This window comes from Nelumbo nucifera, chromosome 2, assembly GCF_055504915.1.
Source record: "Nelumbo nucifera cultivar China Antique chromosome 2, China Antique-T2T, whole genome shotgun sequence".
Lineage (NCBI taxonomy): Eukaryota > Viridiplantae > Streptophyta > Magnoliopsida > Proteales > Nelumbonaceae > Nelumbo > Nelumbo nucifera.
The window spans coordinates 49,151,509-49,174,340 of record NC_142650.1 but is presented as its reverse complement, the minus strand read 5'-3'; the positions used below and the strand labels follow the sequence as shown (position 1 = coordinate 49,174,340).

At 41.7% G+C, this 22,832-nt stretch overlaps 1 protein-coding gene across 2 annotated transcripts; it reads left to right on the top strand.

Moving 5' to 3' along the window:
- The first annotated feature begins 13,845 nt into the window (after positions 1-13,845).
- Positions 13,846-22,540, top strand: LOC104602448 (uncharacterized). 2 transcript variants are annotated; one of them, XM_019198646.2, is made up of 4 exons: positions 13,846-14,138; positions 14,896-15,635; positions 21,431-21,547; positions 21,704-22,540. In XM_019198646.2, exons 2-4 carry the CDS (start codon positions 14,949-14,951, stop codon positions 22,307-22,309), a joined length of 1,410 nt encoding a protein of 469 aa, XP_019054191.2. In that variant the 5' UTR covers positions 13,846-14,138; positions 14,896-14,948; the 3' UTR covers positions 22,310-22,540. The 2 variants fall into 2 exon arrangements, with proteins under 2 accessions (XP_019054191.2, XP_010264434.2); XM_010266132.3 differs by having other exon boundaries at positions 14,837-15,635.
- The last annotated feature ends 292 nt before the right edge of the window (positions 22,541-22,832 follow it).

The window sequence follows — 22,832 nt, the reverse complement described above, 5'->3', positions numbered from 1 at the left end:
GACACATAGACGCTGACTTGGCATGAGCGACAGCCCAGCGTTGAAGCCCGGTGCGACCAAGTGACGGGCCCACGAAGCAGTCCGCTACGTAACAGCTCACGAGGGGAGGAGTCCGCTGCGACGCAAACTCCGGGCTCCCCGGGCTATCTTTGAAGAAATACTCGGAGGCAACTGTAGCTCATGAGCTAAAGTTATTAGCTCGCCCGAGTTCCCTAGCAGACAAGTCATTACGGGGACCAATTCCACTAAGGGTAATCCTGGAGTGCTCCAAGCTCGCTGTAAAATAGCTCGCGAACGAGCCGCACTAGCGCTCTTTAGGAAGCTTCCGACTAACAGATTGTACCGGTCAGACTGCGCCATATCCTCTACTGATGGCGCAGTCCCAGTCCTTTCAACAGTCTGCGTCACGTCTCTCAGTAGGTAAAGGCGTGCCTACCACTTTGGAAACATGTCACTCACCCGGGCGAGGCGTACCCCACAACGGCCACCTGCGCAGCCCTGGCAGGTAACGACTGCGGCAGGGGCCCAGTGGCGGTTATGCCCGACCTAGTGTGAGTGTCCCTATAAAAGCCCTCAGGCCAGAAGAGAAACTTCTTCTTGAATTTCTGATCTCTTGAATATAGTGGTAACGCGCTATCTGCACTCTTAGCCCTTCGCCTTTTCCTTGCTTCTACCGAGTACTGACTTAAGCATCGGAGTGTCCCCGCCGGGCAGACCCCCAAGGGATTCTTCTTATTCTTCCCCATCTCAGGTGTCTTCCAGGAGCCACACGAGTGCCAGCTAGGAGTGATCGGATTGCGCTACATCACTAACCTTTCATGATGAGGGGTGATTTGAACGGTTAGTCATTAAGTGACACGCAGCATGCATGCTGAGCCGTCTGATGATACTCAACGCCACGTGGGATGCTTATTCCGACTTGAGGAGACCAATTGGGCACCCAGGGCAACACTTTTCACCTTGCGAAAGATAGACGAGGACCTCCAAGGCCAACCTGCACTCCTCCAACCATTCCGCGGTTCCGCCTTCTCTGCGGGTGGACGTACCTGGTGCAATAGCTCAACCTTCCACATGCCGCGGTGGACCATCCATCCTGAGGACGGGCTCGAGATAGAGTGCATGCCCAAACAGCTTCTCCACGGGATCATGACTATGGTCATTCAGCGCGGGAGGCCGAGTAGACAATGAACGGTACCTTGGTGTGCTCGCTCCTTCGCCAAGCTACTTCGGTGAGTCCACGTTTATTCTTGGGTTCCTATTTGGTTTAAGTTGATAGTACTGATGTGATCTCTTTTACAGAATGCTTGTTCAACGGTTGTGGTGGTTGGCCACCTCCGGGCACTGTGGCACCTTTATGACGAGGAGCATACCGAGCTTGTGCGCCTGAGAGCTTAGTTGGCTGAATTCGAGGCAGCAGGTGAGCAAACTGCCACGATGGCAGCAGAGATTGTCGAGCTGAAGTGCAAATTGATGACCAGTCCAACACCACTCGTAGCCTTAAGAGGCGTATTACTGATCTGAAGGCAGAGCGGGAGAGGCTGAAGGAGTCTGAAGACAAGGAGGCTCTGGCTGTTGATCAATTCAAGACCTCGGAGGAGTATCAGCACGCGATGGATGACTTTGCCACGAGCTCCTTTGAGGCTAGGTTCAACCATTTCAGGAGGAGGGCACTACACCATTATCCTGACATCGCTGAGGTTGCGCAGACCTGGGGCCCTTATGACAGCATTTCCCCGCTTGCTAAGGTCATGCGTGAAGAGCATGTTGGGGGTGAAGAGAATGAAGAGGCCACAAATCCTCCTACTGAAGATTGAACTGTTGTTTGTTGTTGTCATTGCTGCCTATTTAAGTTTTTTGTTCTGTTTAGTTGATGCCCCTTTTCTTTTCTTCTTTTTTTTTGTTGAAGTGAACAGCTCATTATGCCAAGCTCTAAGACTTGTACAAGATTTTCTATAAATTATTAAAGGGACGTTTTTAGGCTCTGAGATTGTGTACTTGTGTCGTTTCCCTTCACCTTTTATTTATCGCGGGCCTTGATCTTCTTACGACCAAGATTACGTGTAGCCGAGATCTTTAGTCCTCGGTTTCTGGCCGAGGTGTTGTCCGAGCTCTCATCTCTTGGAAGGATGCTCAATTGCTGATCTCGGGAGCTTTCGGCTCTTCGGAGGCTAGCCGTTCTCCAGCTAGCTCCGTTTGACACTTCGTTAGCAAGGTACGGAATGCGGTGACCGCCCTCTGGCCCTAGGAGACGGGAGTGATCTTCTCCTTTTTAGGCTCTAGTCGTCAATCAGCCGAGTCAACTGGTTGGCTATACGCTGCCGAGCTAGCTACTAGCTATGCGTTATGGGCTCGGGCCGTTACAGATTAGCCAAGTCGGTGCGCGGAGGTTCCAATTAACTTGGTTGGATGCTGCGTGTTGTGCGGTGCGCAGTGCAGTGTGTGCGGTGTGTGTCGTGCATTGGACAATTCACTTGGTAGAACAAACAATTCCTTTATTGATGTAGAACTATTGATAGCACATTCGGAGGTTGCTGGTGTTCCAACTCCTCTGTATAGATCTATCGTCGAGGTCTTCTAGCCTGTAGGTGCCGGGTCTGACCACTCTGGTGACTCGGTATGGTCCCTCCCAGTTCGGTCTGAGCTACCCTTCTCTTGGTGTGGGTACTATGACCTTCTGAAGAACTAGGTCACCTGTCTTGAACTCTCTTCCTCGGACTTTGGAGTCGTAGTACTTCGCCATTCTTTGTTGTTGTGTGGCCATCCTGAGGTGTGCTTGGTACCGTGCTTTGTCTACCAAGTCAAGCTCTGTGTGGAGGTCTTCATTATTTTGCTCTTCATCGTAGAACTCAGCCCGAAGAATTGGTGAGCCTATTTCTATAGGGATCATGGCCTCAGCCCCGTAGGTTAGGCTAAAGGGTGTCTCTCTGGTGGTTGTCCACAGTGTGGTTCTGTACGCCCAGAGAATGCTCAGCAACTCCTCGACCCACCTTCCCTTAGCCTAGTCAAGCCTGGTCTTTAGGCCGTGTAGTAGGGTTCGGTTATTCACTTCGGTCTATCCATTGCTTTGAGGTCGGTGGACCGCTATAGTCCGATGGTCGATCTTAAGGTCGGTGCAGAGCACTTCGAATTTCCGGTCAGTAAACTGTGTACCATTGTCGATGATGAGAACCTGGGGGATACCGAAGCGGCAGACAACACCTTGCTAGAAAATGTTCTGGGCATTATGAGCAGTGATGCGTGCTAGGGGCTCGGCTTCCACCCACTTAGTGAAATAGTCTATGGCGACCAAAAGGAACCTTTTTTGCCCGACTGCGGTAGGGAAAGGGCCGAGGATGTCCATTCCTCACTATGCAAAGGGCCATGGGCTGGCAGTCGACTTTAGGGGGACCGCTGGCTGGTGATGAAGGTTGGAATGCCTTTGACATCGATCGCATTTTCTAACAAGCTAGGCGGCATCCTACTTCATGGTTAGCTAGTAGTATCCTTGACAGAGTGCCTTGTGAGTCAGGGTTCGGGCGCCAAGGTGATCCCCACAGATTCCTTCGTGTATCTCCCTGAGGACGTAGTCAGCCTTAGAAGGGGAGAGGCATTTTAGGTAAGGGAGACTGTGAGACCGGCAATAGAATTTTCCCTGGATTAGGCAATATTGGGCGGCCCTATGCACAAGCTTCTTTGCTTCTGTGTGGTCTTTGGGCAACTTGTCGTCCTGTAGGTACTACACTATGGGATCCATCCAAGACTAAACTTGTTGCACAGGAAGGACATCAACCCGGACTGTTATGTTGAGGTCGGTCCACGGCAAACTTGCCAGCTTGGAAAGTGCATCTACTTGGACATTTTTAGCTCGAGGGATCTGTTGGATAGTGAAGTGATTGAGCCATTGAACGAGCTCCTGTACCTTTTGCAAGTAACTTGCCATAGTCAGGGTTCACATTTTTTAACTGGTCGTGGAACTGGTTGACCACCAACTAGGATCTGCCAAAGGCTTCTACATGCCACACACTGAGGTCTAGGGTCGGTTGGAGTCCGACAATCAAAGCCTCATACTCGGCTTTGTTGTTGGAGGCCTTGAACTCGAACCTTAAGGCATGCTCGAGCACTGTGTCTTCTGGCCCAAAGAGAATGAGGCCAGCCTCGCTGCCCTTCTTGTTGGATGAACCGTCCACATGAAGAGTCCATATTTGCAGTGCCAAGGTTGGGTCCTGTACTGTGAACATACACTCTGCTAAGAAATCAACAAGGGCTTGGGCCTTGATGGCAGGCCGCAGAGCGTACTCTATGTTGAACTCACTCAATTCCACACTTCACTTGATTAGGCGGCCAGATGCTTCCGGTCTTTGAAATACTTGTTTGAGGGGTTAGTCAGTAAGCACACGGACATTGTGGGTTTGGAAGTATGGCCTGAGTTTCCTTGCCACAGTGATTAGGGCCAGGACCACTTTTTCTACATTCAAGTACCAAGTTTTCGCATCATTGAGGACTTTGCTTGGGTAGTAGATCGACATTTGTGTTCAGTCCTCTTCTTTAACCAATACCGAGTTAACCACCTCATCACCGACCGAGAGGTAGAGCAGCAACTCATCCCCAGGGCTTGGCTTAGTGAAGAGAGGTGGCGAACTTAGGTACCTCTTCAGCTCCTAGAAGGACTACTCGCACTCTTCAGTTCATTAGAAGTGTTTAACCTTTTTTAAGGCCTTAAAGAAGGGCAGGCACCGGTCCACAGACTTGGACATGAACCTGCTAAGGGCAGCTACCCGCCCAGTAAGGTGCTACACTTCTTTGTGAGTTTGAGGCGATTGCATATTGAGGATGGTTTGGATTTTTATTGGCCTCGATTCCTTGCTGAGTGACCATGAACCCTAGAAACTTGCCCGAACCGACCCCGAAGGCACACTTGGTCGGGTTCAGTTTCATCAGGTACTTCCTAAGGGTGTCGAAGACTTCCCTGAGATTAGCTAGATGGTGCTCGGCCTTCTTGCTTTTCATGAGCATGTCATTGACGTATGCTTCAACGTTGTAGTTGAGCTAGTCCTTGAACACCTTGTTCGCCAGCCACTGATAAGTAGCGTCGGTGTTCTTGAGGCCAAAGGGCATTGCCTTGTAGCAGTACAATCCGCGGTCAGTGATGAAAGAGGTCTTCTCCTGATCGTCGGGATGCATTTGGATATGATTGTATCCTAAGAACGCATCCATAAAGCTCAGGAGTTCATGCCCCATCGTTGCGCCGACGAGCTGGTCTATCCTCGGCAGGGGGAAGCTGTCTTTGGGATAGGCTTTGTTCAGGTCCGTGAAGTCAATACAGATCCTCCACTTCCCGTTCGCTTTCTTCACCATCACTACATTAACCAACTAGTCTGGGTACTTTACATCCTGGATAAAGTTGGCGTCGAGTAGCTTCTGAACTTCCTCATTGATAATTTGCCACCGTTCTACGGTGAAGCTCCTCTTCTTCTACCTAATTGGTTGGTAGTGTGGGTTGGCGTTGAGACGATGGCTGATGACCTTGGGGTCAATCCCTAGCATGTCTACCACCAACCATGCAAACACACTGGTATGCTCCTTGAAAAGCTGGATGAGGTCTTCATGCAGGTGGTCGTCCAGGAGAGAGCCGACCTAGACTGTCTTCTCAGGGTCTTTCTCGGAGAGAGGCACCTAGATGAGGTCTTCAACAAGTTGATCGTGCTGTGTTCTTAGCTCATTGCGCAGATCTATGCTTTCAATCGTAAGGGTCTCCGCAGCTAGCTGCTTTCCTCGCCAGGACGTCAAGTACACTGTTGTGCCGCCCTCTGGTCTCCTCGGGCCACTCCCACTCCGTATGGGGTCGGGAACTTCATGGTCAGGTGGAATGTAGACATAGAGGCTCACAGAGCATCCAGGGTCGGTCGACCGATGGTGTGTCTGGAAGCGCGTCGTTAAACACCCTAGAATACCAGTTTAAATTTTTATAATTTTTACCGTTTCTCAAACAACTACTAACGTAGTAGTAAATGGGTGAGAACTGGTCGTATCCACAGAGAAGCAAGTGAAAAATTAATATATACTTAGATCCGAACAAGAGAATGCAATCGGGAATGGCAGAAAATACGAAAATAAAATCTATTATTGCTGAAATTAAATGTTTTGAATTTAAGCAAGACAATAAATAAAAATCAAAATTCAATAAAGTATGGGAATCAACAAAGGAAATAAAAGAAATATATAAAAAAAATGATCCATAATCCGAATCCGATGGCGGTAGCTGCAGATCGGCCAGACAGCTTGCAAAAACCCCTCCTGACAAGAACCGGGCGTCCGTCCTTTCTATAACCCTTGAACCCCTCGAAACACCTTAGCCTTGAATCGATTGAATTCAGATATGCAAAACAGAGAAACGAACAAGAATTAAATCTAAAAGATTGCAAAAATAAAAATAACAGAAAAGAAAATAAAGAAAAGAAAAGAATGGTTGATCAGATTCAGTGGCGGTAGTTGTAGAATGGTTAAACAGCTTGTAGGACCCCTCCTAACAAGAACTGGGTGTCCTCCCCTTCTACAAACCTTGAACTCCTTAAGAAACCTTAGCCTTGTAACTGGGTGAATTGACCAACCCTTTCTCCAAGGCCCCTGTGGTCGTTTTTATAGAGAAGGGTGGATATAATTGGGAATAGAGAGAAAAAGGGGGCGGTAGTTGGGTTTTAGCAAAGTTTGGGGCGCCCCTAGGGTTTCTAATGGAGGGTTAGGATGGTTTTGGGCAGATCCTAAGGCTGAAAAGAAAAGAAGAGAGTGCCCAATATTATGTATGACTGAGATTTGGGCGCCCAAAAGTGAATGGATGAGATGGAGGCTCCTAAGGTTGAAAGGTGGAGATTAGAAGAGGTGGGAAGTGCCCTAGAGTGGATGGCTGAGATAGAAGATGGAATGGATGGCTGAGATCTAGTGGCTAGGGGCTGAATGGTGAGGATTAGCAGTTAGGTGGCGCCCTAGGGTTTAAAAACTGTAAAAAGAGTGCCCTAGAATGAGTGGTTGAGATTAAAAGAGGTGGAGGGTGGAGATTAAACACCTAGGGGCGGCTAGGGTTTGCTAAGAGTGAAAAGAATGGGTTAAAAGGTGCCCTATGATTTGCTAAGGCGTGGGGAGCATGCTAATACAATAGGAAGGGCGCCAAACTCAGTTTAGCAAAAAGGAGGCGCCCTCTTGCTCTCAGTTTTTCACAAAAACACCCCTCTCTCAACTGAACTTCACACCAGCTTCCCAAAAGCTGTATTTCAGTCATGAAAACTTCTCAATTTTGCACAGAATTTGCATAGAGACCCTTAGAGGCCACAACATTGCATTTAACTGGAAAAATGTCATACTTTGTCTATTCTAAGGTCAAAATACCCCTGAAATGATGCCCTTAAGGCATCAAAATAAAAAGTTATCAGCCGAGGATTGCATTGTATGAGGAGAGACAACGAATGATGATGAAATCTACCATGGATGTAGAGGTGATCTCACCATCTCCAATGAGCAGGGACAAGGTAATCCTTCCCTTTAGCATAAGTTTCACCACGAAGAAGCCCATTAGAGAAGTGTTGACCAGTGTGAGACGATCTTTGTTGATGCCGAGCTGATCAAAGGCGTCTTCGAATAGGATGTCGACTGAGCTCCTAGTGTCCACCAGGATGCGTCAAACTTCATAATTTGCAATTTCAGCCGTGATCACCAGAGCATCATCATGCTGGGTTTGGACTCCCCTGAGGTCGTCTTCAGTGAATGTGACCAGTTCCTCTTGTCTCTTCTTCTACTCCCCGTTGTCAATCTCTATTAAGCGCACATATCTCTTCTTGCCCGAGCTGCTCTCCCCTTCGGAAGCCAACCCTCCCAGATTACTGCTATAACTCTAGCTAGGGGAGCTCGGCTAGGGGCCTTGGGGCACGGCTCCGCCTTAGGAGGGTTATATTCTTTTATATCAATGAACCCTACCAAGTAGTCACGCCTGATTAGGTCTTCAAGGTGGTGCTTGAGGTCAAGACAGTTGTCGGTCTCGTAGCCGTGGTCTTGATGAAAATCGTAATATTTGTCACAATTTCTTTTGTTGGCCTGCATCTTCATCTTTTCTAGCCATCAGACGTACTTGTTGTCTCTGATTTGCATCAGAATCTCAGACCACAAAGCAGTTAGCGGCGTGAAATTTTGGAAGGTCGGAGGCGATGTGTGCGGCTCCTCTCTAGTTGCTGCTTGTTATCTCGACCCCTCTCCATCTTTCGGTCTTCGGCATCCCTTCTCTTCCTGTCAGGTTGCTCCTCCTCATCTCTTAACTGTGCTTGGGCTTCTTCTGCGTTGATGTACTTTTGGGCGTGGCTTATTAGCGTGGCTAGTGTCTGAGGAGGATTCTTAGATATGGAGAAATTGAATGAAGAGGGGTGGAGTTCGTGTTGTATGGCTGTGACAGCCACGGACTAGTTTAGGTTCCGGACCTGCACTGCTTTAGTGTTGAATCTCACCAGGTAGTCTCTAAGAGATTCTGTCTTCCTCTGTCGCACCTACATGAGGCTGGCCGAAGTCTTCCAATGTTTCTGGCTTGTCATGAACTGTGCCAAAAACTGGCTCTTCAACTGCTCCCATGATGCTATGGAGCATGGGGGAAGAGACGAGTACTAGGTCAGGGTTGGGCCTTTGAGGGTGGCCACGAGAGCTTTGCACATCAAGCCCTCAGACGAGTCGTGTAGTATCATCTAGGCCTTGAGTGCTTCAATGTGGTCACTGGTATCGGTATTCCCGTCGTACTTGTCGCACTGTGGTGCCCACCATCCTACAAACGGAATCTCATCCACAATCTCTTGGATGAAGGGTGGCTCTTTGACGGGTTGGGCAGTTGGTTGCATGGGCTGATTTACAAGCGGTGCCACGCTCCTCTAGGCCTGGCGGCCTCCAACTCGATTAAGCGTTGTCAGAGCTTCTGGTCTTTGTGTCCCTATCATCTGGGACCATGACATGTGTGGCTTTCTCTTTCTTGGGCCACACTGGGTGGTTTTTAACCAAATTGCTCGGCGACAGAGACCACCTGGGGCAGCGTCCGTTTGCTGAGCCTTTCTTTGGCTGGGATCCATGTAGTCTAATGAGTCCTACTACGGTTGTTAGGTTCGTGAGAGCGGGCGGAGGAGACGGACCTTCTTGTCGTGTCTTGCTTTCTTGATCGGACTGCTCTCCCTTCTTGTCCAATCGGCACGTTTTGGGGTCATCAGGGCGAGGATCGGCCTTCGTACGCATTGGGGCAACAGGGAGAACAGTTTGAGTGGGCGGTGCCGCAGACCCCAATGACTGCATCATCGCCAAGATTTTGTCGACCTTTTCTTGCATCACCTGGAGCTGAATGGGGTCGACCATAGCTTGTGGCTGCTGGGTTTCCTCATGCAGGGGGCTACGATGGCGAGATTCTCGAGATAGGGATCGACCTATTGAATGCTCATAGTGGTTTCTTGGCATATTGATCGTTTATTGACTGCACAGTGAGAGAGATTTAGGAGAGGCTTTTCGTGTGATTCCCACAGGCGATGCCAATTTGATGCTGCTCGATCCTAGGTAGTGCAAGAACTGAGGTCACAATCAGATAATCCTTGCCAACAGGGCAGAGCCGAGGTGGAAGGAAAAAGCCGTGCAATGAGATCTGTGAACAAGAAAATGTCAGAGGCCCGAGGAGTTATCCCCGGGTAGATACTCTGACGCTTAAGTCAGTAGAGGGCAGTAGGTAGTCGGGCCAAGCAGTTGGAGAACAGTGCTGGTCCAATCAGTATAACGGTGTGAGAACTAGAAGTTGGGATCCCTTATCTCGAGTGGGGAGTACCTTTTTATAGCCGAAGGTTCATGTCCTGATCGGATTAGGCTTCCAGGGTTGTCGGGATGAGGTTAACCGTTGAGGTCTTCGAGATGAGTCCTAATTTCCAGCGGGGTTGTTCCTATCCGCTCTCTTGTTCTTGGTTGTGCTTATCCGCATGATGTGGAGTCGACATGGCTGGGAGGATAAGGTGGGGACTACGAAAGTAGCATAGCATTGTCGTGGCCACGGAGTCGATGTATGCCACAGAGATGGTAGTGCGGCGCTGATGTGGTCGAGATGACTGGGTGGCCATGTAGCACCCTGAGCCAGCTTAGCCCTGACTCGAACACCCCTAATATATTTGTTTCATAAATTCATAGCCTATACATACTCATATGACATGTGGGAAATTTTAAATAATAGGGACCCAATACCATAAATTGAAACACATGGCAATTGGGGGTGCATGTTGTATAGTGATTGTGGTTAAAAATCAATGCTCTATATATATATAGACATCATGAGTCAATCTGTTCGACTTGGACAATTAAAGTGATGACATGAAAATCAAAAGTAGGCAAAAACGGGATGCACATGTTTTTGGAGTGGCTTGTCTACAATTATGCTTTTTATAATCAATTGAAGCTACTTTATTAGGAATGGCAACGAGGCGGGTTGGAGGCGGAGATTATATTTCTCGTCTCTGACTTTGATTCTAAAATTAGCCCTCATCCCCAATCTTCACCAAGGATAAAATTTGTCTTCCATCCCCGATCCTTGATGGGGATGGGTTCCCCGTGGGACCTGAATCCCCAAATTTTTTTAGAAAACAAATTTCCTTAAAATAAATAAAAATTTTAAATTATAAATGGTGTTTTAAATATGTTTTGATATAATATAAATAACATTTAATATATATATATATATATATATATATATATATATATATATATTCGGGGTTGGGGCGGGGACTTCAATCTCCATCCCCATCCCCAACCCTGAACCCATGGGGTTGGGGAAGTCGGGTCCCATCTAGGATGGATAAAATTGCCATCCCTATACTTTATATAAGAGTATTTTGGTAACTTAATGTTTGTTGTTGGAAAATTAACAAAAGGGAGGTATTTGTAACATCATCAAGGGGTTTGTTATGATTAAAACACAAGAAAAGTTTATAAGACAAGCGGAAAAACTATGGGAGGTTTTTATCCCTTGGTACAATCTTTTAAAAACTAACCTGAAATGAAAACTACTTTTGCCATCAGGTTTTTGGGTCAGAGGTTTGACCATTCGGTCCAAATGGATTGGCCCATTGCAATTAAAAAAACAAAAACAATAAAAAAATGACCAAAACTATTGTCTAGGTCAAATGAGTTGTTGACTAAGTCAATGATTTTTTTAGGATAAAAGCATAACTAGTTGCTTGGCAGGTTTTTGGGCAGAACAAGCTGACTATCCGGGTCAATAATGATTAAAAAAACATACTTAAGTAAATATAGTTCAGATCTATTAACCACAACACATTACGAGCACATTCATCCAGCCGCACATCGAGAATATCGGTGATCTAAAGGTCAGCATTTTTTTGAAAGATAAACTAAAAGGTCATCCTATTTGAACTTATATATACCGAGTACTCGTATATATAATATAGGGGACAGCCCAAGCAGGGGAGGTTTAAATAATCTTTATCTATATGTTAAAATGTAATGAATGTGCCAAGTTGGCACTTTGCTGCTTTTTGGTTTCTTCTCAAAGGCATTTATCTTTTTTCTGTTTTTTAATTTTCTAATTTTAAAATTGAACAAAACAATTCAGTTGATCAATAAACTTTAACACTCATCATTAACTCTCTCTCTCCTCTTTTCCATTAACTATTTTAATAATCTCTTTTCATTAATTATGCCATTAACTCTCTCCTTGAATATCTCATGCCACTAATTTTCTCTCATCCCCATTGCTTCATTAAATTTCATAAAATGTATTATCTATATCTATATAAATTTCAATTTAGCTATAATTATATTTATATATATATATATATATTTACATTAAACTATAATTGTTAGTATAGATTAATTATATTGAAATTAAGATATTCAATGATATATTATTATGCTAAATAGCTTACTTCCATTTAAAATTATAATCCATTTATATTCCATTTGAAAAAAATAAAAATTAATTATTCATAATAGAAATAATTTAGTAAGTTACTTAAATAAAACAAAAATAATTATTAAATAATGTTATTAATAAAACTATTTTTATTAATATAATAAACATAATTTAATTAATAAAAGGAATAATATAAATTTAAAACTAATATCAAATTAAAATTAATACAAAAATATCTAACAATGATTAGTTTTATGATTAATTTTTTACTGATTTAAAACCAACTTAAGTTCCATTGAAAAATAAAAACTTAATATGCTTAATTCAATTTGTTTTTTACTAATTTCAAGAATTAATAAAAAATATTAATCTTAAATATAGTTTAATTATTTTAAAATCAATTTGAATTCCATTTAGAAAAAAATTGATAAAAACATCCTTGGGTTTTCTAACAATCTTATGAAATTCTTCAATGCTTTCACTTTAACAAAAACCCCACTTATTGTTTTGAAAAAATGTGTAAATACCTTTCTTTGGCCAACATTCCAAATAAAAAAATGTTGGTATTATGTATTAATTTTACTTAGGGGTCTCAACGGTATTCAAAAATCCGATTTTGAATTCGATATTCGATATAATCGAATCGAATTTGGATAATTCGAATATATAATCAATCGAATTCGGATATTCTATTCTTACCAAATAGTTAATCGGATTCGAATTCCGATATGACCTGATTCGATTCGATAAATATCCAAGTTCGACCGATTATTTAATTCTTATATACAATATATAAAATATTTTATATAATTTATATATTTATATACTTTATATCAATAAAATATTTATTTTTATATTTTTTAATTATCTAAAATAATTAATTAATCGAATTCGAATCGAATCAAATATTCAAATATTTTATCGGATTCGAATTCGGATATTAATTTTCAGTATTCGTCGGATATCGAATCGAATTTGGATATTGAATTCGAATTCAGATATTGCTTGATCCGATTCAAACTCGATCCATTTACACCCCTAATTTTACTTCACTTTAGCCTCTTTACTTTACTTTGTTCAAGAACAACAAGGAAAATTATTCTTTGAAAGCTATTGGCAAACTAAATTAGTGGAGTGCAAAGTTGAAACCTTAAATTGTGTATGATAATACATTAACAATGATAAGGGTATTTTTGTAAGTTCAATGTCTTTATTACCGAAAAGCCAAGGGAAATGAGGTACTTGCACATTTTTTCAAAACTATATGGAAAGCCTTAGTTAGGACTTAGGATCAAAACACAAAGGTGGTTTATAGAATTGTTATAATAGGATTTTTTTAGATATTTTTATGTAAAAATAATACAAAAATAACAATAAACCAAAAAATATTAAAAATTAGCATTAAGATATAAAAAATAAAAATTTATCTAAAGAATAGGAAATTAACCACTCTCACTAAAGTGCAACTTACATTGTGATTGAATAAAACAAACATAACCCAAAAAACAATACTTGAATTGAACTTAAGATGGGCACCGTAATACTTGAATTAAACCCAAAAAATAAAGCTTATGCATCGCATGAGTCCCGACTACCATGTTTTTTAAAAATCATGGTTTTAAAAACGACCTAGATTTGGAACCGTTCTAGCCACCAGTTTACAGGTCGACAGTTTGATTTTTTGTTCGAATAGATGACCTATTCCAACTTAAGAAATAAAAAAATAATTAAAATAAAGATGTCCAAAAACCATTGAATGGATCGACGGTTCGACCGCCCAGGCCAGCAAGTCGCTAACCAATTCAATGATTTTTTGCCAAGGACCGGGTTTAGGGTAAAAGGGAACCGGTTGTCTGGACTATTTCCGAGCCGAACGGTTCGACCGTACGGGTCAACGGCGGTTCGAAAACACTTCTAAGGACCTCTCTTGCCATTTCTTCGTTGCTTTGCGCTCCTTCCCTTTCCCACTCTCAAAATTTTCAGGTTTCTGTTTGTCTGTCGCTCGTTTTCTTTTCAGTTTTTGGTACTCTGTGTTCTTTTGTTAACAGAGGGGATTTTGGTGGATGTTGTGAATGAACGGATGAGCTTTCCAACTCAATCTCTAAGATAGAGAGATATAGAGGGATTTATTGAAATAATCACAATCAACCATCCTTGGTTTTGCATTGCAGGAGCTCTTCTGGCTTCGCTCTTCCTTTCAAATAGTTATCACCTCGAATCTCTTGGGGCCTCCTGTTGAAGAGTATGTGTTTCGTATAACTTCTTTTTATTGATTTCTTTTATTCATTTCTTCATGTCGCTTGTCCATAGAGGCATTTTTCTTTATGTGAATTTATGCGGTTATAATGATCGAGCTATTTAATTAATTATAAGAGGGGAAATGGGTGGAGAAGTAGGGTAATAGGGTTTTGCTCAACGCCTGCGCGCTTGACATTTCTGAAAGGTTCCAGAAAGTTCTGAGGCTTGGGCTTAAGGTTTTTGCGCTTTTTCGATTGCTTGGCATCCCTTGTGGGTTGAAGATTGCAGGGGTTTCTTTCGTCTTCCTGGACGAGTCTCTAGAGGTTTTGGTTTTCTCTCTTTGGCGCAAGAGGTTCTGCGCACTGCTTGTTTATTCTTCTGCTTATGCATCGTGAATCTTTCTTTGGGGTTTCGTAGTTATTGAAATTGAGTTGTTGATTGACATCAAAGCGGTGTCTATTTCTGTCTTGCTTTACATAACATTCAGGCTTTGATGCCCATTAAGTTACCAGTTTTGCTATTCTGATCCACTTTGATGGGTTTTCTGGAGAGTCTTTGACTTCAATTACTTTTTTCCCCCCGCCCCATTCCCTTTATATTATTTTCCTTACCTTCAACTGTGACTTCTTTTTTGTTTGTCACTGTTTTCCTTTGCTATATCTGTGTTGAGGAGCTGACATTTTGCGGCAAATTTGTTTATAGCTCTTTCAGGTTTGTCTGTCCTTCTGCGTTCTGTTTTTCCTTTTCCCTCATTCTTTTAGGGGTTTGTAGGCTTTGTTTTCCTTTGCCTTGTTTTTGCACAACCAAACAAACCATGGTAAAAGAGGCAATCGAAGGGAAGGTTCTTGTTTCTGAATCAGAACCTAAAGAAAAGGATGAAGCAAACAACACAGCTACCGAGACATCTGCACCTAAGTCAGAGAAGATGGATGAGGATGCACCAACCATTTTTTCTGGAAGTGAAGAGATGAAAGAAGGAAATAAAGAAGAGGTGAAGAAGGATACAGATGGAGAGAATAAGATTGAAGTGAAGAAGGAAATGAATGAAGGGAATAAGAAGGAAGAGGTTAATAAGGGAAAAGATGAAGACAATAAAGAGGAAGAAGCAAAAAGGCAAGAAAAAGAAGAAAAAAAGTCAAATAAGAAAGCCGGTAAGTCAAGGAAGAGGAACAGAAAGAAGGCAAAACCAATGAATGCTGATGTGGAAGCTGCAAAAGACGTTGATAAAGCAGAAACATCAGATAAAAAGAAATCTTCAAAGAATGTAGAGAGTATGGGGATGATATTCATGTGTAATTCAAAGACCAAGCGGGATTGCTACCAATACAAGGTTCTTGGGTTGCCTGCAAGCAAGAAAGAATTAGTTTCCAAGGTTTATAAAGGCACAAGGCTGTTTTTGTTTGATGTTGATCTGAAGTTGATGTATGGGATCTATAAAGCTGCAGGACCTGGGGGTTATAACATTGAACCAAAGGCTTTCAAGTCAGCATTTCCTTCTCAGGTTAGGTTTCACCCCTTGAAATTTTGTTTAGTTTGTTTGTTTGTTCTGTTTTTTTCTCTTTTATTTTCATTTTGTTTTTTTCCTTTTTTATTTGTTTTGAGGCACATTCATGGTGTGAATCTGGGGTCCATGGAATCTCCAAATAAATTGCCACTATAGCTTTCTCTTTTTTCCGCAATCAGAAGGGGTACAACTTGGGCAGGCTTGGGTTGACAATTTGTTAAAATTTGATTGGGATAATGCTGTGTAAATTCTTCAATTTGATTACCTGATTTGCACCCCTATCAATCAGTAATAAACAAAATCCTTTATTAATATGAAATGGATGTACCTGCAAATCATTCATTCCAAATGGCAAGGAAGAAACAATAGTTCAGTACAAAAGCAGCATACTTGAGATAGCACCCACACCCACAACAGAAAAGAAAAGAAAACAATGATGCAATCCAGGATTGGTTTCTTTTCTCCAGTCCTGGACCCTGATGCCCCTTCATCAAAGTTATGCTCTCCCTACCTGGCTAATGGTCAGCTAAAGCATTGGCTGATCTTGGAATCCCAACAAGCTATTCAAAGTGGCAGCCAATCTCTTCCATAAATTTTCCTTTTTAAGTTTTTATTTACTACCAAAAAAAATCATCTATTCAGCAATCTCATTCAATACTTCAATAGTAAGGTCCATCCAGCTGGAAGGCAAAACCACTCTATGCTCCTGTAAAAAAGTGAACAGTCCTGCCCTTAGAGAGTTTCCATCTTCAGTAGGGCCTGAGAAGCTTAAAAGGGCATTCCACATTCCTACGATGATTTCTGAACACATCCCACCCCAGAGACTCCCAAGTTACCTAACACACATCCATTGAACTTTAGCTTGATGGTTACAAGGTTCAGTGCAACCATTCATGTGGGGGGTATCTTGTATGAAGAGTAAAGCTAGCAATCACTTGCCAGCCTCTAGGAATAGCATCTGTGGGAATCCCGTTAAACTCATCTAAAATCGAAATCCAGTGTTATACCCTCATAGTAATACAGCTAATGAAAGAATTGACCTCAAGTTTCTCCTCATAAGGATTCTATCATTCCTCTCACTCTGCATACCTCAAAGACAGCAGCTCTTATACAATTCCATATAATCCTTCCTCTTTTTCTTTTTGTAAGAGGTAAAGTATAATTCATTCCATAAAATTCATATGGAATTGTATGGAATTATAGGAATACAAAGGCAAAGAGGTTTCATTCTGATAAGACCATAGAGCAGCCTCAAAATTCTGCAACCATCCAATCACCAGCTTTGAATATTCTTTATTTTTTTACTTGGTTGTATTCATCTTCTTTGCCTTTGTATGCCTATAATTGCCATAATCTTTCGCTCTTAAGGAGTCCTCTATGCCAACTGGACCTGAGAACAATGCCACTATATGGCCTTCCTCATTTCTGAAAATGCCTCATACTCCTTTTGGGCTTGGATTCTCAATACTGCTACCATCAAAGTTAAGCTTTAAGGAGCTGTCTTCAGGTGGTATTCAATCTTTACTTATTGGTGTCTTTTTTGTATAAGTCCTTGCCACTTTTCTTCACTTCTGATTATGTCATCTATTGAGAAAGATGGGAAACTATCTTCCAATATGCCAACTTGATAGTGATGCATTCAGCTATTGCTTCCAAACTTCTCTTTTTTCCTTGAAAATTCTTGCATTTTTTTTCTTTCCAGGCTGTCCAAATGGTTTCATCCCTTGTACGTCTCTACATAATCCTCCCCCTTTTCTTTGGTCAAGGAAAAGTTGTCAGGGAAAATAAGCTTGGTACATTTGAAGGTGGAAAACCTTTCCCAAATACATGCAACAAATGGATAGGAGATTAGGTCTGATGAAAAAAATGGATTAGAGATTAGCAAGTAATAGCAAGTCTCACCATTAGCCTTGCAAAGTATACACCAACAAGGAGATAAGCAACACATGAGTCTCCTTTTTTGTAGCAGGTCACAAGTGTTAGGGTTCATTTGGTTTGCAGGAATATATGGGTCTGGAGTCGGAATCAGAATGGCCCATTCTAGTTCCAACTGTTTGGTTGGGTGGAATCAGAATCTGATTCCCATTCCTGGTGGAATGGCATTCCCCCATTTGAAGGAATAGTCATTCCCTCCCCTTCCCTTGGGAAAGTGAATCCCATTTCAGCTGATTCTGATTCCGATTTCCATTTGAACAAAACAGGTGGGGGAACAGGCTATTTGATTCTGATTCTGAGGGATTTTGATTCCGACCGTGAAACAAACAGACCCTTAATTTTCTCATGAGAAACTCCCCCAACTGAAAGCTCCAACTTTAGGCAAGTTAGGTTGACACCAGACCTTTATAGGAAACGGCAACAAAGGGGTAGGTTGGGACAAAACTCTAAAGAAAGAACAGCAAGTGAAAGAACCCGAGGCCGAGGGAGAGGGGGTCCAAATCCGACTATCAGGCTTATTAGAATCCAAATTGACCCTATTAAGGATTTGTAAAAAGCTATGGACATAGTGTAATTCTGAGTCCTTAATCCCCCTTCTTAGTCCCAGATCCCAATTAAAACCATTACTTGAAACAAGGGGGAGGCAAACTCTGAGACCATCCCACCTTTAAATAAACATTTTATTAAAAATGGGAAATTCCTTTCATTTCAGATCAAAAGAAATGATACACAGATAACAATACAAGATGGGTATTGGATCAGAAAATAATCCTACCCCACTTCTCCCTAAGATGAGAACACCCCACAAAGCCTTACTGATGTCCATGATGCAACAGTATCTTCTGCCCTCCCTATTCCCTTCTCAATACAAGCTTCCTTGCCTTTAAAGATTCTACAGTTTCTCTCCTTTCAAAGGATCTAGCACCAACAGCTTGTGAATGGCATGTTACACAAAAGGGTTTTTCCATGCTTACTGAAACCTTGAAGTTGATCCTGTAAGGACCCAAACTAATAAAATATGTACAAGCAAGTTAAGTCTTAGATCTTATCCTACTTGGTTAGAAACTGTTGTAAATTTTGATATTTTGCATAGTAGTTAAGCTTGTGAATGGCATGTTACACAAAAGGGTTTTTCCATGCTTACTGAAACCTTGAAGTTGATCCTGTAAGGACCCAAACTAATAAAATATGTACAAGCAAGTTAAGTCTTAGATCTTATCCTACTTGGTTAGAAACTGTTGTAAATTTTGATATTTTGCATAGTAGTTAAGATGTTTTGTTGATTTCATCACCAAGAAAAAAAAAACTAAATAAATATGTATAATATATTTGACTTTATACAGTTAACTAAACTGCAAAGAAACACACATTATCTTGTATAAAATATAACCCTAAGATGTTGAACTAAAACCTTCTGTATATAATCTGTTTCAAGAACTTTATTCTCTAACCATTCTGATTCCCTCAATTTCATCCATTCATCCCATCTTCCAGTCTTTGAAGGGATGAGACAGATATACAAAAATAGCGAGCTTTTGAGTTTTTTCTTTTTTTTTTCAAGCTTGATTACAGGTGTCTCCTTTTGAAACCAATATTCCCCTACTTGTTTTTGGATCAGTTTCAAATATTATCACTATGGTCTAATTTGAATTTAGTCTTCCATTCCCTTGGTCTGATTTGATAATTGATATTGGATCAAATTCAGATGTGGGGTTCTAGTGATCTAGTTGAACATTAATCCACCTCAGTCCTATCTGAATTTTATCTGTTTACAGCCTTATTCATAGGTTTACTTTCTGTCAGTCAGACACAAATGCAAGAGAATGGTATTGGGTGTAGGTATTCTTAAGGAAGATAGTTTTTGGTATTCGGTGTGCACACAATGTGGAATAACAAAGAAATGACTTTTGACATGCTGTGAGCAAATATCTTTTGGAGGATATGGTCATAAATGCATGTCAATCCAGCATTACATTATATGATAAGTTGATAGATTCTTGATTACGACGAAGTGAGTGGAAAATTTTGCAAATCTTCCCATATGCCATAGTGGGAATACATTTAAGTGTTTGCCCTGTCATTTTCTCCTGTAATAAGATTTTTTATTTTTTTAAAAGAACGATGGTATCAATTTTAGTACTGGTGGCTAGGGGTGTATTTGAGCAGAACTGAGCCGAATCGAATATCTGGCTATTTGAGCTTGGCGTGGCAGAAAAGCACAAGGCTCGAGCTTGATTTGATCTAGAGACTTGAGCTCGAATTTGGCTCGACTCAAAATCTCATTTGTTCGAGCTTGGCTCAGCTCAAGCTCAATAGTGAACCAAGCTTCATAAAAAAATACATGTAAAATAAAAATAAAATTTATACATATAAAAAGTAAAAGTATCTATATATAATATAAGCTTGATTAGGCTTGTGACTTGTGAGCTTCACGATCCATGCTTCATTGGGCTTGAGCTTGACTCGATGCTCGGTTTAAACTGAGTCGAATTGGAGCTTTTCACGAGCAGAGCTTGAATAGATTGTGAAAAGCTTGATTCATGTCCACCCCTACTGATGGTTTATGGGCTTCGCCCAAAAAAAAAGATTAGAAGTGGGTATCCTGCTTTTAGTTTGAAAAATATTGGAGTTATCCTCATTAAGGAATATGCTAAATTATGATGAAAATGTGCACTGTGGTGGGAAGGGCAGGTTCAAAATCTTGAGGAAAATTTGAGTTTTTGACAGCTAGGTTGAAATATTGGAAAAAATAAGTTTCTGAATTTGCAGAGAAAATAAATTTCAATAAATGCACAGTTTTCCTAGGGCATTCTGTGGGGAATGCTAGGAAATGGTTAAGATAGGTTAATTTGTATCTTACAATGAACATTCTAATAGAGGGATCTTAGCAAAGAAGGAATGTAACTTTACACGTAATGTAATTTTATCTAGCCAGTTCCTGAATTAAAAGTTCCTTTCTGAAAATGGAGCAGAGATGGTTTAGACTTGTTGTTTTGCCATTTGTGAGTTGTCTTTGTTGAATACTGGCAGATTTTGGATGTGCATCTTCATAGATCAGGAGAGTGTGGCTGAAACCAGAAGTGTAGGGGAAGGAGTGCTTGTGAACTTCTGAAATTATGGGCTGACAATGAGAGGTTTTTGGTGACAGTGGAGAATATGGATAGGTGGGTGCATTTTTTCTCCACTTGTTAGATGCCCATTTTGTGTAGGGAATAGGGATGTCTTTGGATCACAGGAGTGTACTTTGATTTCCTGTTGTACCTATTCTTCATTTTATTATTAATAAATTTCATCAGTTACTGATAAAAGAAATGTGGAATTTGAAAGCTGAAAATGGCATTGGACCTGAAGTAGCAAAAGTGTGGAATCAAAGATTCATGGACTATCAATTTCAATTCCATGATGATCCACACAAAGTCTGAGTTATTAAAAGGTCAAAGACTCGGAGGCCTTTACTTCTGTTATTCCTGTTCATAATAGCTGGAGATGCCCTGAGTAGGCTGGTATATAAAGCTAAAGATCAAGTTTTGGTTAAACAGTTCAATAGCAAACGCAGTTTTGAGATACCTCTGTGTAATTTCCTGATGGCACAAATAATTTCTCCTGATACCAATGTGATTAAGCCCAAAATCTATAGTATCTCTCTGACCTCCTAATTATTTTGGGTTCTTCTACAGTGGTAGTGAAAGATCTATTTGGAATGCTTATGATTCTTTTTATGTATTGCAAAAGCTGCTTTCAGTGAGAAGGTCATCCTTCTAAGACCATCTTAGCAAAAGAAACATTGCACATCCTATTTCCCTAGAAATAGAGCAGGGGCACTAGAAAATACAGTTATTGAATGTTGTCTATGGCAGGTGCGTTTCACTGTCTTGGAAGACTGCTTGCCCTTGGCAGAGGAGAAGTTCAAAGCAGTGATCAAAGACAATTACTATGGGAAGAACAAATTCAATTGCCAACTGACTGCTGAGCAGGTCTGTTTTTGGTATCATTCACTACATGATTCTGCAATAAAATCTTCTAATTATAAAAATTTGACTTGCATCAAAATGGACCTGTTAGAGGACCTAGAGTTTGGGCATTTACTTCCCTTCATCTTAGAATGTTTTATGACCATATGTTGTCAATAGGTTAAGAACCTATGCAAGCTTTTCCTTGTTACTACGAAGGGCTCCAAGTCGAAGCGAGCTGGCAGAAGTAGCAGAATAGAAACCCACACATTTAGAGAACGGGATGGAAGTAGATGGCAAGGCCATGATGGACTGAGGCACCCTGTCTTGGATAGGGAAGTCTTCTACCCAGACAGTGTTGACATGCATGAGAGAAAGGGACGCCCACTAGAAATTCGACAACCACCACTGCCTCCACCTGCGCGTCAGCGTCATCCATTGTATGCCCATGAGAGGCCTTCAGATGTTGAATATTACAGGAGGGATGTTCGCATCGAGCATCATGATCCACGGCTTCTGGACTCAGAGCTGAGGCCTTCGGATGCCGAATATTACAGGAGGGATTCTCACATTGAGCATCATGATCCATGGCTTCTGGACTCAGAGCTGAGGCCTTCGGATGCCGAATATTACAGGAGGGATTCTCACATTGAGCATCATGATCCACGGCTTCTAGATTTGGAGCTGAGGCGTCGTGAGGAGATCAGTTATCGTGATCCTTACAGGATTTACAGGGAACCTCCAATATATCCTGCTGCTCCTCTCCCTCCCCTGTACCGATATTAGAGTTAAATTAGTCGCTAAAACTTTGTATCTTTTATCATTCCCTGATGGGTTTGAATGTTTTTTATTATTTTCTTAGATTTGGCTTGAGGATTCTAGCTTAGGTGGATGGAGCAGGATATCTGACCTGATAAAGAACTTATGTCAAGCTATGTCTAATACCATGTGCACAGATCGGATGAACATTGTTAATTAACATTAACAGGGAATGTGGACAAGTTCTGTCTTTTGTGACCTTGTTCTTTGTGTTTGTGTATTTTGTCTCTTTCTAAATCAGTTTGAGTTTTTCTTTTACCCTTTTTCTTGTATGTGTTTATTCAGTTTTGACCCCATGAGGGCCGGGTGCTATGCTCACTTGGCATTCACTATGTGGAGAGCCTGTTTTTCTGTGGGTTTGAACCAGCGTTGCTTTGTAATTCTTTAGATGTTTTGCTGATTGGCTCATTGAGCGAGTTTCTCAAAACAATTTAGGAATTTTACAACAAAGTAGTTTGCGTCCGGAAGTCTGAGGTTCTATATGCCAACT

Excerpts from the sequence above, each read along its gene's own strand:
- LOC104602448 (XM_019198646.2), top strand. The coding sequence starts at position 14,949 with ATGGTAAAAGAGGCAATCGAAGGGAAGGTTCTTGTTTCTGAATCAGAA. Across the intron at positions 15,636-21,430 it reads AGTCAGCATTTCCTTCTCAG|GTGCGTTTCACTGTCTTGGA; the intron begins GTTAGGTTTCAC and ends TGTCTATGGCAG. Across the intron at positions 21,548-21,703 it reads GCCAACTGACTGCTGAGCAG|GTTAAGAACCTATGCAAGCT; the intron begins GTCTGTTTTTGG and ends TGTTGTCAATAG.